Source organism: Tupaia chinensis, unplaced genomic scaffold, assembly GCF_000334495.1.
Source record: "Tupaia chinensis unplaced genomic scaffold, TupChi_1.0 Scaffold000460_1, whole genome shotgun sequence".
NCBI classification, from domain to species: Eukaryota; Metazoa; Chordata; class Mammalia; order Scandentia; family Tupaiidae; genus Tupaia; species Tupaia belangeri.
The window spans coordinates 55,001-69,546 of NW_006159969.1; the positions used below are offsets into that span (position 1 = coordinate 55,001).

Consider the following 14,546-nt stretch of genomic DNA (forward strand, 5'->3'; position numbering starts at 1 on the left):
TAGACAAAAAGTGATAGAGAGTACTGTAGGCATAAACCTAAGAGATGAACTTAAACACTTATCCATATGTTGTCTTGTTTGCTCTAGCATTAAGATCTCAGAGAAAGCAATGCATCCAAAGCAGAGGTGGGGATTGTATGATGGTTCAAAAAGAAACTAAAAAGAAGCATTAAAATTACTTGTAAAGCTAAACAAATTGAGATTTTTCTGTCAAGATCATGCTGCCACTATATGGTCCATCTCTGATTGTGGCATGATAAGCTGAAAGCATCAGATACAGACAACTATGGGATTAATCAGATCAGTCCCTTGAAAGCAATGACATTGAGAAAATCAATGAAGCAGATCCACTAATGTGTCCTGCGACCACATTCAACATATGCGAATCTCCTGGTGAAGTCAGAGGTAGTCACAACACATCCTTTTGCTCAAATGACCCACACATTGCAAAACCAACATTTCTAATACTTCTGCTCCAACCCCCTTCTCCAAAACACCCAGGGTGAGCAAAGACCACATTTCTACTGTTCTGTTCTTGACCTTGAGAAAAAAAATCATTTTAATAGCCACCAACTTTAAATTACTAGTTTAGGTGCTAGAGATAAGATAGCAAAGATAGTAACCCCTCCCTGAGCATCCCCAGGTCTAAACAGAGTAATATGATAATGTAATGATAGAATAGAAGGATTGTTTGTCAGACGTGGGGGTAAGTAAGCTTTGCTATAGTCTAGAAAAGGGTTACAAAGGACATTACAAAAGAATTACCACCAGAGTCGTATTTGGAAGGTAATTAAGATCTCAATGAATATGTGAGAGAAAAGCCTTCCAGGCAAGGAAGACAACATGTGTCCAGTCTTGGAGTTGTAAAATGTCATTTTTGTCATTTAGGAAAAGAGAAGTATGACTGGATCATTAAATGTGAAAGAGAGAGTGGCAGTTAGAAATGCTGGAACTGTCACATGGGGTGGTCTTGGCCAATTGAGAGGCTCATTAGTTCACATTTTAGGTTTCATAAAGGGATTTTTACCAGGAGAAAAGTAGTATCAATGTGGATTTATTTTGTTTATTTTTGCTGTAAGGTAAGTGCACTCTACTGGAGAGAGACAGAGACAGAGAGGGAAAGTGAGAAATAATGACCTAAGAGGGATGACCATACTGCAATCGCTTTTCCTCTATTCCTGATTTTGGGACACATGCACATGTGCCAGCATGATTTTCAAGGCATCCAGTCCAGGACTCGAACTGCACTCAGCCATATGAGAGTCCAGTAATTTAATCAGCAGGCTACCTCCTGGCCTCTGGCTTGGAGTTTTAATAAATCAGGGATGGGGTTGAGGAGAAAACATTGGAAATGAGTTAAGAGAAATTAAAACTCCCTCAGTGAAAGTGGATAGGACTGGTTTGAGTTATTAAGGCAGAGACGTATATTACTCTGGTTATACCATCAACTGGTGTTCACTATGCATTATAACTCAATTCAGGGATACGGTTAGAACAGTATAGTGGAATATTGAGAGGATGAGGAAAATATTAAAATGAGCTCTCAGCTGTGAGCATAATGTGGTCTGGCAGTTGCTTAATTAATGGCCTATTTGACACATCCTAAAAGTTCCTGGACAACACCAAAGATGTATTTATTGATAAGAGGCACTGTGGGGGCCAGATGTCCATTTCTGAAGGGGCTTCAAAACTTTGTGGAAAAATGCGTAGTATGAAAAACTGGTCATTGATTTCAGAATTTTTTTGCACCAAAATAAACTTTCAGTTTTTTTCATGAACTTTTTAAAGTATCTTCATCTGTGTATAGTTAAATCATGAGGAAGAAACCTGATGAATGACATCAGGTTGAAAGCATTTGTTTGCTACTTTACTGATCTCTCAGAAAGATGATTTTTCATCTCTGAATGAACATAAATCTTGCTGGAAAATCATTCTCCCTCCCCAAGGCTTAGGATCAAGGAAAAGACAACTCATCTTTTGAGACAGAGCTGTTACTCAAGTTGAAGACACCATGAAGCCCTGCAAATATTTTTTACAGGGGAGAATGTTGCACCAAGACTAGAATTATTGCATAGGAGAGTATATAAGTTTGCTAGGGCTACCATGACCAAATACCACAGCTTGGGTGGAGACTACAGTAGACATTTATTTTCTCATACCTTTGGAGGCTAGCAGTCCAAGATCAAAGTGTCAGCAGGTTTCGCTTCCTCTTAGACCTCTCTCAGACTTACAGACATCGTACTCCTCTCTCTGTGTTCACATGCTCATCTCTGTGCATGTACATGTCCGGCATCTTTCTGTGCTCACGTGTCCTCTTATTACCAGGATAATTTAATCATATTGAATTAATTCCCAATTCAAATCCCTCATTTTAACTTCATCACCTCTTTAAAGACCTTATCTCTAAGTATTGTTACATTCTGAGGTACAGGTGTTAGGACTTAACACATCAATTTTGAAAGACATAATTCAGTCCATGACAGGAGCTATGGTCCCAGCATCTGGGTATTTTATGCATCTTCAGGTATGAAGTCAGGTCTTATTATTAAGGCTAGTACCTGCATATGAGGAAAAGTCTAGGGCTCTGTGAAGTAACAGCTACCACAATCCATGCTAATCTGCTCTCTAGGGAGTGAGTTTGCACTCTTGGTGTCAGGGCGCACAACCACCTGGGAAGCTTCTGATACCCTGGATACCAGCAAAGCAAATGCCTTAGGCAGGTTCCTGTCGAAATCTGGGTACACTGACTTGTGGTTGGTACTGCATTTTTCACACAGACTATAAAGAAGGCATTGCCTCCTTTCCATGGACAAGCACTATGGTCTGAGGTTTTGATGTAGTGTCTTTTTGCTTTCCCTAATAACTTTCTGATTGGTAAGGATTCTCTAAAACTAGCACAGAAACTATAACAAATATATGTATATGTGTGTGTGTGTATACATATATTTGTCTAGCAAATATTTCTAAGAAGCAGAGTCAAAGAGGGTGGCTAAAGAAATCATTACGACAAGAAGTGGTTTGCAACCTAAACCAAGGAAGGGCATAGAGGAAAAGCCAAGGAGTGTAGAAGTCCTGGAAACCATAAAGCAATCATGAATCCAGTGGAGGGGATGGTGGAGGAGGCTATGTTAGTGAAAAGAGTAGTTAAAGGGAGATGGGCTTTTTGCATATTTTAGGAAGCAAAGTACAGGTAAAATAAATTTATTTAAACAGACATGTTGGTTCTGATTTCCTGTGTCCCGTGATTGCCTGTTTTACAAAAGAGAGGGCCTATTACCTTTGCTAGAATGTAGTAGTGACTAAATAGAGATATATTAAAGGAATACATAGTTACAGTCATCACAAAGGTTATGTGTCTGCCAACAGGCACAAAGTATTAGGCAAGGGAAGACTCTTTTGTCCTCCCCTCTGTGCAGATAGGAACACAGCTCTGCGTGTGAACTCTTCATGACCCCATTTTTCCAGGTATATTTTAAAATATTTTCTTGGGACGACTAAGATACAATTTGTATTTGTCAAGTATACTTCAATATAGCTGAGACAGGTGGAGGTAGAAATTTAAATTTAAACTCATGATGTTATAATCATCTCTTGCAACTAGATGGAGAAAAAGACTTGCTTATCTTTCGGCTTTTGCCACTAGATGGAGAAAAAGACTTGCTTATCTTTCATTGAGCCCACCCTGTTATAAACCTTCCTTGGAAGAGAATAGAAAGCATTTTTTTCTTCTCCACCAATTATTGCTGATGTTTACAAATAGGGGAAAAGAAAGTGTTGTTTATGTTTTTATTTGAATTATTTTAATATAAAATAAACTATTGAAGAGAGTTGCTACTGTTGTATACCAAACATTAAATACTGACTAATAGTTTTGTGCTCAGCACTGAGCTGGAGGCTGAGGAGGACAGAAATAAACAGAAGGCTTTACCGCGTCCTTGAATTTATCGGTGCTTCTTTCATTAATGACCAGTCAATAACTACCTTGCCTGGCTATTGCTTATGGCCAATACAGGAAAGTTCTGCAAGGAGCCCCTGTGACTCTAATGCTAGTCCTGTTTCTCTTCATGTGATCATGAGAGAGTGAGATTGGGGACTGGAAGGTGGTGTGGTGGTTAAGGCTCTTGACTCCCATATGGCTGACTGCAGTCCAAGTCCTGGATATGGAGGCTTGGTTTTTCATTTTAACTCTCTCTCTCTCTCTGTCGCTCTATGGTCAAATAAAATAATAATAATAATAAAATTAAATAATCCTTAAAAAAAAAAAGGCTACTTACTACAGTTTGCATAGTAAGTACTTTTTAAACCTTCAGCCAAGGTATAACTCAAGCTTATCTCATAGCATGGTTCCAATGAAAGTGGGAGAAGGGAGTGACCTGCCTTTTCCAGCTGGACACTACTGTTTCTAGTTAACAATTTCAAAGAAGATATATTCGTTTGCTGGGACCATCATGTATATACCACAAACGAAGCGGCTTAAACAATGGAAATTTATTGTCTTACAGTTCTGCAGGCTAGAAATCCAGTCAAGGTTTCGTTTCTTCCAAGGGCTGGGAGAGAATCTATTCTATGCCTTCAACTTAGCTTCTGGTGATTTGCTGGCATTTTGGGGCATTTCTTGGTTTGTAGAAGCATCACCTCAATCTCAGCCTTCGTCTTCACACGAAGCTCTTCCTGGGTCCATTTCTGTGTACAAATTTCCCCTTTTTATTACATCAGTCATATTGGAATAGGGATCACCACTACTCCTGTATGGCATCTTAATTGTGTCTGTGATGACCCTATTTCTTTTTATTTTATTTTAATTTTTGAGAGGTTTTTGCTATAGGGAGTGTGCACTCGCCAGAAAGACAGAGACAAAGAGACAGAAAGTAAGAAATCACCCTCCTAGAGGGGATGGCCACGCCGCAATCCCTTCTCCTCCATTCTCCTCTTGGGATCTTGGGCACACACACTCATGTACCCGGTGTGAGTTTAAGCTACTCAGTCTGGGACTCAAACTGCAGTCAACTACCTGGGAGTCCAGCAACATAGCCATTACACTAACTGCTGGTCCCAGTAATGACCCTATTTCTATATAAGGTCATATTCTGAGGTTCTGGGGATTAGGACTTCAAAATGCAAATATTTGGGAGATGCAGTTCAACCCATAACTGAATGTTTTAAAACTATTACCTCCTACCCCTGAGGCCATTATAAGTATCCTATGGTTAATTACTTTCTCTTCATTTTTTAGATGATGGTAGTTAAATTTCATGAGATGATCTACATGGTCACTATATAGAAATGTATAAAATAGACCATTAAGTCTTCAAGCTAAAAAAGCTAAAAATGTTTCTTTCTATCCTCATTTCCTTGCCTCCTCCCTCCTTACCTTTTTTATTTCCTATATTTTATATTTTTATACACTGATGTCATGTTTACCTCTAGTACATGACTGGAAAATATTAAATCTGTAGGAAATAAAAGGAGCATGAACGTAATAAGGGAGAAAATTTATAACTTATTAAAATTTTAGCACTCATAGTTCATGTTTTAAAGAAAAAAAGAGGACAACAGGGAGACTTATTAAGTTATGAATGACCAAGTTTTGGGGAGCAGATATTTCTTTGTTTTTTTTTAAGTCTCAAAGAGTACTAGATGCTTACCTTCTAGATAAAGCAAGATTCTCTGTGACTTCATTCTACATTAAACCTGCTATTTTTTTAGAATTATTTTATTTTAAAATTTTATTTGTTATTGTTATTATTTTTAAAAATTGACCAGAGAGAGGCAGAGAGAAAATAGAAAGTGAGAAAGCAAACTGCCAGGTCCAGGACTCAAACTGTGGTCATCCACATGGGAGTCTAGCACCTCAACCACCCTACCACCTGCCAACTGTCTCTTTGCTATTAAAGATGAATTCCCTAGGGAATGACATGACCTATAGCAGCCAAATGGGCCACTCAAAAAATGCCTCAAATGAGGATATTATTGAGTGATTCTGCTTTAGTAAAACATGAGTCAACTATGACTGTATCATAGCTGGATTTTAGTATTGTGTTTAATTTGCCTTCATAACATGTGTTATTTACAGTACATATAGTCAGAAAAATGTTTTGTTAATTAACATATACAACAAACTTTTGAAGAAGATTTTAGTGTTATATTTAATTTGCCTTCATAACGTGTTATTTACAGTACATATAGTCAGAAAAATGTTTTGTTAATTAACATATACAACAAACTTTTGAAGAATTATTTTTATGTGAAGACCCAGTTTCCAGCACAGAGAACTCTGAGTTGGAAAAATCACGATCTCCATCCTTGGGAGAAGATTGCCCATGAAGGTGTGCTCACTCTACAGCCCAGGAAACAGGTGTATGTCAGCAGCATGAGCAATCCATTGAGACCAGTGCCAGGATCCAGGGCAAGTGCTGGATACTCTCATGGGTTGATGGGAATACCTTACCAGCTTATAAGTGATTCTTATGTTCTTGATTCTTATTCTCATTGCCTCTTTTCTCAGATCTCATAGACCATTCTGATGACCATGTTTATGTGTCAGGCAAATGCCACTGGGCAGAACACCTGGGTGTACCTTGGAGCATATTTGCTGAGTATGACTGTCATCATGATTAGTGTCCTCTTCATAAATGAAGGACAACTCTTAAATGTCCTCTATTAACCTTCCTGTGTTCATTAATTATTCAATTCATCAGCATTCTCAAATAACATGATTTAAATACTTAACTCTTCTTTCACTGGTTTAAATTTATTTTCAAGGTTCCAATCTTAGTCATTTGACAGTTTTTTTTTGAATGTATAGAACAATGTAACAATGATTATAAATGCATAATTTATTAATGTAATAGTCATTTTATGTAGAAAAATTATTTTTAATTTGTATGTCAGATTCTACTTCTGCAGAGACTACTGTATCTTTTAGGTGTTCTGCCAATGGAATAAGCATGAGAAGGACTGGTGTAAGAGAACACAACTGAAAGATAGGTGGAGAACACCAGGCCAAACATATACCCACAAATAGCACATTAGCCCCTGTAGTAGGACATACTCAAAAATGGAGATCGACATATAGGTGAGATGTAGGCCAGGAATTCAAGGAGTCAGATAGAACAAAGATGGCAATTCGTTAGAATGTATTCCTAGCACTCAGCACACTGCTAGTGATGTGCAAATGCAAGTCCAATGACTGTGAGTAGGCAGACTGAAATAGTTAACCCGGTAGTTTTGGAACTGGAGGCAGTGTTTTTTTGTTTTTGTTTTTGTTTTTCTTTGAATGTCCTTTTATTTATTTATTCATTTAAATTTATTGCTTTTACATTCATTCACTGTATATCATTGCAGCATACAAAATGAATATTCCCATCCAGAATACGTGGATTGAATAGCTCAAAGATATTCCCATACATCTTATCTTCAACAGATAATTTCCCATTTTGTGTTTCTTATATATTTTACTTCTCCTTCCCCCACCCCTGATTCTCTCCCTTTCACCTTCTGCATTATTAAGAACTGTTAAAAGAATCAACAAATTTGGGGCTGGATAGAGGTGCAATGGTAGACCGTGAAATGATGTAAGGCTAACCCCCATGGCAAGATTCCAGGCTCTCATCTAAAGACCTTGTGAATCTACCGGGTATACATGTGCCCATGAGCCAGCACTTGTTGAAACTAGAGTGGATTATGCTGTCAAGACTCTTCCTTGGGGAGATTGCTGTCTCTCCATTTCTCTCTGTTTTTCTCATTCATGGATAAAAAAAGGACTAACAGTTTATTTGACAAATAATTTGCAGATAGGTCACAAGAGATTACAAGAGCAGATAGCTTTATTATTTATTTTATTATTTTTAAAGATAAATAATTTAAAAGTTGACAAATGTAATTGAAGTATGGCCTTTAGACTCAATTCAAATGAAATGGTATATCATTGAACAAATGCAAATGATCAGCAACCTTGATTATTAATTCACCATAATACCTAATGTAGTATGCTTGACTAGTACATGGTATTTACTTACATTTAGTCAGTACTCTGTAGCCATTTATTAATTTGAAATCAGAAGAAAAATCTCCATAAAGTAATCTCATATCAAAACCAATAAAAATTCTTTTCACAATCAAAACTTTACACCATAATGACAGGTGTAAATATCTCTTTTAGCATTATTGGAGTTCCTAATATGCACCAACTATTCAGACTTATGGAATAATTTCTTTTTCTAAGCTTTATTGATTATTCAAAAATAACAATTTTCTTACCAGGTTGATACAAAATTATACTGTATATCATTCTTTATTAATAAAGACAAGGAGTTTCTTTTATTAATCTCATATTAGAAACAGAATTATTTTGTTCTTTGAGAGAAAGATCAAATAATTTCTAGCCTTTAAAATTCCTTAATTCCATAAAAATTAATGCCATGAATATTTCAATTAGTAAATATGTTCTGTAGTTAACTTGTTTAACAGCTTAGTAAAAAGTCATTTCAAAGAGACTCAATTCATGGAGGACATTAATTATAGCAAGAGGTATTTTGATATTGACATCATGTTTGTGCTAAGGTCATAGTCTTGCATTATAATTTAAGTGTTTTGACATGTGGTGACATGCTTAACTCACTGAAATACATTTAAATATGTCTATAAAGGTTAAGAGAAGACTAACAATTGTTCTTGAGAAATGACTATGATATTTACCATGAAGACACATTACAAAGAATCAAAATTTCTAGTCCTTTTGCAGTGTAAAACTAAAACATTTTTGTATCCTACAGGGACAAATGAGTATTGGTGCTGTAATTGCCATAAAGGTCATGATAAGGAAACTTCATTATGTATAGGTAGAAAAGATCATCCTCCATTAGGCTATCTTACAGGATTCAGCACATAGTACCCAAGACTAATCATATACAGACATAATCATATAGTTTATAAACTAGTATAAAGATAAGTAACTGAGTTTTAGACAATGTCCAAACTTTGCTAAAATGACCAGGCTATGAAAGTATAGTGTTACTGAACTATCTGTACTTGCCTAACATGATTTTCAAACTGCCAATTCTGGGACTTGAACCACAGTCGTTCATGTGACAGTCTAGCTCCTAAACCACCATGCCACCTGCTGGCCTTGAGATTTGTCCCTTTATTTCTTTACTTTTTTGCTTCTTGAATTGGGAGCACTGCTACTATTAGTTGCATATACATTTAGTTTTGATTTTGTTTTATTGATTTTATCTTATTTATTTCTCGTAATACTCGTACTTTTCTTTCTCCACTCCCCCCGGGATACCATTGTATTTATTTATTTATTTATATATCATTTTTAACTTCCAAATCATAATTATATACATTTATGGGATACTATGTGATGGGGTTTTCTTTTTTTGTGTGAGGTTTTCTTGTTTTTATGCCAATGAGTACTTGTACACAAAAGAGAGAGAGACAGAAAGAATGACAACTACAATAAGACCTGGTCATGCCACAATCTTTTTTTCCTCCTTTTTTTCCCCATTATATTAGGGTCCTGAAGGTTCCTAGCAAATTTTTCAAGCCACTGGTCTGTGAGTCAAACCATGCTTAGCCTTTTGGGATCTGTCCCTCCTGCGCAGCACTTAGCACTGAGCCATGAAGATGGCTCTGTGATGTTTTCATATGTGTATATGATGTCCTTCAGGTGCATCCACATTGTTGCAAATGGCACGATTACTTTATTTATAAAGAGTGTTTAGTATTCCATTGTGTTCATATTACAAATGTTAATCAAATTTTTCCTCTTTTGCATCAAACATTTGCATTATGGTTGCCATGAATTTTGTCTAAATCAGAAAAGAAAAACAAGTACTTTGCCATGGTCAAACAAGGTGGGAAATAGTAAGAAGGAGGACTAAAGATAGGAAAGGAAGAGGATTTGATAAGCAAGTAGAACACAATACAATGGAGAAAAATCTAGCATTTTTAAGTACCTTTCAAATATTGGGTACTAGGTTAGTTGCTTTATCTGAAATAGCTCCATTCTTCACAGTAATCCCAATAAACAAAATATTATTATGGCCTTTTACAACACAATAAACAAAATATTATTATGGCCTTTTACAGATAAACTGAATATTGATGAGAAATATATGCTTTCTCTAGATGACAAAATGAAGTGGTAAAGTAGAAAGTATGTGTTGCATAGAGCCCCACCTTTTTTGGTGTGCACTGCATGAATCTATTGTTCAAGGAGTGAATCATATTTCAATGCACAATTCCAGGGCCTTGAAAGTTACATCCTTGTGGAGTGAGTCAATGAAAGACCCAAATGATGCACTCTGATCACAAATAATGATTAGTGAAAGGAGAATTTTTTATTGGGTTTTGAAAATCTTGGTAATAGTTCAAATTTATAACCTTCTCTAAGAATAAAGACCTATTTGATATAAATTAAATAATTTAGTAATGCTTATGATTAGAATCTATTACTAAGAAGCAAGTTATTCAATTAAAATTGTAGAGTCATAAAACTGACTTCATGTTCTCCCCACTCCACCATACCCTGTCAACCATTATCCCTTACTTGGGAAGCAAGCAAATTGAGAATAGAAATAAAAAATATCAATCACACAGATAAAATCTTCTGTGGATTTCTGATGGGTCAAGTTGCCTTTATCTGGCAAAGATAACTTTTCCAAAGGAAAAATGTTCTTCCAGGCAAATGGATGTTCACAGACCAGAAAGAATATTTACCATTAAAAGTTTTCTCTTTAAGATATCATAATCGAGGACATTACATGTAGTTTTAGTGGAAAATAAGATACTATTCATAGGGCTTATTTTATAAAATATTGAGTTAAAACATACAAAAAGAAAACTCTTTTATAAAAAGATATTGTGATCTGCAGAAGTTACTTATGCTCTAATGACCCCAACTTTGGTAAGTTCCTTGCCAAGTGCGACTTGATCTCATACATAGTATAAAAAATTTCCTTCATTTTTAAAAACCATCTGCCAACTTTATTAATTTATTTCAACCTTATTTGAATCAGTCAGTCTGGTTGATTTGTAACACTACCAGGAAAAGAGAAAAATTATCCCTCTCAGATAAACAGACATGTTTATTTGTTGTTTGAATAACACTACAATTAGACTAGACCAGATACTCAATATAATTGGATCTATGGGACATTCTCCCTAGAGCTTCAGAGTTTGTGATACTGTATAAATAGATTTCTAACTTTAATTTGCAAGTTGGACTTTTTGTAAAAGGGAATATATGACTTAAATTACGTCGAAATGCCAATGGTTGGTTCTTTAGGGGATGTTTCTGTTATATAGACATAAAGATAACTGCAGCAATATGAAAGAAATATGCTCCAGGTGCCTGACTCCATAAGCATAGGCTCATGCCTAACATGAGAATAAATGTCGTCATATTCCTGGGGTTGAGAAGGAGACTCTGAGCTAGCATCTAAATGTTCAAGGTCTTCTAGTAAATAACTAGTGGCTGCAGAAATCTATACCTTTTTAAAGGACAATCTTATTTATTTACTTTGAAAAAGAGAGACAAAGTCACAGAAATATACATATAGAGAAAGAGAGACATACACAGAGAGAGAGAGACTCTTAAGGGTCCTATGCTACCTCCTCTTCCAGAGTTTACCCGCATACCAGGATCAAGGTCACATGGTATGTGCAAGTCCACCCAGAAACAGAACCCCAATCTTCTGGAGGGCTTCGAGGATTGCAGAGTTTTGTACCACTGCCGTGTCACCACAGCTGGGCCTGTCTATACCTTTTTGACTCCTTCAGTCTTTCAAATTATTTTGAACATATCTCTAGGAGAAGCATATGAAACTGTGAACTTGGAATGCACATTACTTTCTAGGTAAGAAGACTATTACCAAACTAGGGGAAGGAAATTATTCCAGTGGTTTGGAAGTAAAGAGATGACATACCAGAGATCAGTTACAAATGTAGTTTCAGAAAGGGAAAGGAAGAAAAAATTGTTACTTTCCTGGTTCTATCAGGATTTTTAAATGTTTATTTTAAAAATGTTTATTTAGAATGTTTATTTAAAAATCCCTACTTCTTTCCACATTATCTCTAAAGAGCAAAAATAACATTTCAAGAGCTTATTTGTTAACATCTTGCTTACATTTCTGTATTAATAACTGATTCCTTCAAATATACATTGTTAGTATTATCACTAACCTAGACGACCATTTAAGTATCAACCACAAATTCATATGAAGAAAAAAATTCCAGAATATATAAAAGGGATATTATATGAATATATAACGTGATGTTAACCCACTTATTCTTGTATACAGATGAATACAACAGCGTAAATGTTCCAGGCAAATTGGACATCTGTAACAGATTTTCTCTTCCTGGGTTTCTCAGAATACCCAAAGGCTGAGTTCATCATATTTGTGCTGTGTCTCTTGATGTACATGAACACCTTGCTGGGCAATATTATTCTGATCTCTATCACCATCTTGGATTCTCACCTGCACACCCCCATGTACTTCTTCCTCAGCAACCTCTCCTTTCTCGACATCTGGTATACCTCCTCTGCTCTCACTCCAATGCTGACAAACTTTATTTCAGGGAGAAACACCATCTCATTCTCAGGATGTGCTTCTCAGATGTACTTCTCTCTTGCCATGGGCTCTACTGAATGCGTTCTGCTGTCCATGATGGCATATGACCGGTATGTGGCCATCTGCAACCCCCTGAGATACCCCATCATCATGAACAGGAGGGTCTGTGTGCAGATTGCAGCTGGCTCATGGGTGACAGGCTGCCTCACTGCCCTGGTGGAAACCATGTCTGTGCTATCACTGTCTCTCTGTGGTAACACCATCATCAACCATTTCACTTGTGAAATTCTGGCTATCCTGAAATTGGTTTGTGAGGACACCTCCATGGCACAGTTAGTCATGCTGGTAATCAGTGTACTACTTCTTCCCTTACCTATGCTCCTCATTTGTTTCTCTTATGCATTCATCCTCTCCAACATTTTGAGAATCAGCTCAACAGATGGACGAAGCAAAGCCTTTTCGACCTGCGCAGCCCACCTGACTGTGGTGGTTTTGTTCTATGGGACAGCACTCTCCATGTATCTGAAGCCTTCAGCAGTAGATTCACAGGAAATAGATAAATTTATGGCATTGGTATATACTGGGTTAACCCCGATGTTAAATCCTATCATCTATAGTCTACGGAACAAAGAGGTAAAAATGGCTGTGAAAAAATTGCTGCTGAGAAATCCTTTTAATACTATCTTAAATTCTATCTTCAAATAATATTGAAACAAGCACATTCATGTAGATAATCTCCCATGGTATTCAAAATACTGTTTCACACATAGTTAATTTAAACCAAGGCTCTGGGGGGGAAAAACTCTTTTTTGATTGATATCACCATTGTGTCTTTTATCCAGATTTGCTCTATAAATAAAACTTTTTATTCATGTATTATTTATACATATTAATAATGTGTCCAGAAAATTAATTATTTATTTAATATTAATATAACATTAAAATTAGACAATTGTCTATTGTTTCATATTTGACTTACTATATCATCTTGTAATCTAGCTATAGTATAACAATAATAAGTAATATAAGAAGGAAGTAAAATATTAAGTCTAGTATTGTTTTAATGAATTTTTTGTCTAATTTTATTTGTTATTATTATTTTTAAAATTTGATCACAAAGAGAGAGAAAGGGAAAGTGAGAAAGCAAGCCACCAGGTCTCACAGTTGGCAATGTACGAGTCCCCAACTACCACACCACCTGCTGGCCCCAAACCTAGTATATTTTGAAATAATTTATTCTAAATGATTGTCAATTATCTCTGAGTTTAAGAAAAAAACCAAATATTTTTAATTAATATGAATATAGTTTAAGATGTATTTTTTCCACTTTTTAAATTTCATTTCCTTTTATACATTCAATCACATTATTTAGCTTACAAATTGAATATTTCAACAGGTGAACATTTCTCCCCAGTCCAGTTGATAAAACTATAAAATATCTTCAACAGATAATACCACATTTCTTTGTCCCATTGATGCTTTGCCTCCCTATTTTTCTTCTAAATGTCCTTCCTAAGATCCTACTCTTTCACACACACATTGTATCTGGTATTTACTGTGTTTCTATATCCTTTAGTCCTTTCTTCAATAATTTTTAGTCATAGAGTGAGGACACTTGGTATTTATTAAGTGGGGACATACAGTGTCTCTCCTTCATAGCTTGGCTTGCTTCACTCAGCAGTAAATCTTTCTGTCAAAAGCCATTTTTTTTTTAATGACTGAATAGTATTCCATAGAGTATATTTGCAATAGTTTTTCTATCCATTCATCTGTTCATGGGCATTTGTGTTGGTTCCGTGACTTAGCAATTGTGAATAGTGCTGCAATAAACATTGATGTGCAAGCACTTTTCCGATGCTCAACATCCTTCATTTTAAGGAAATGCAGATCAAAACAACAATGAGATACTACCTAACCCCTGTCAGAATGACTAAGATGAAAAAAAATAATGATTAGTGCTGGCTA

General features: G+C 35.9%; 1 protein-coding gene across 1 annotated transcript; it reads left to right on the forward strand.

The window, feature by feature from the left end:
• The first annotated feature begins 12,326 nt into the window (after positions 1-12,326).
• LOC102498113 (olfactory receptor 13F1) lies at positions 12,327-13,286 on the forward strand. The gene has a single exon (XM_006155550.1). It carries the CDS (start codon positions 12,327-12,329, stop codon positions 13,284-13,286), a length of 960 nt encoding a protein of 319 aa, XP_006155612.1.
• The last annotated feature ends 1,260 nt before the right edge of the window (positions 13,287-14,546 follow it).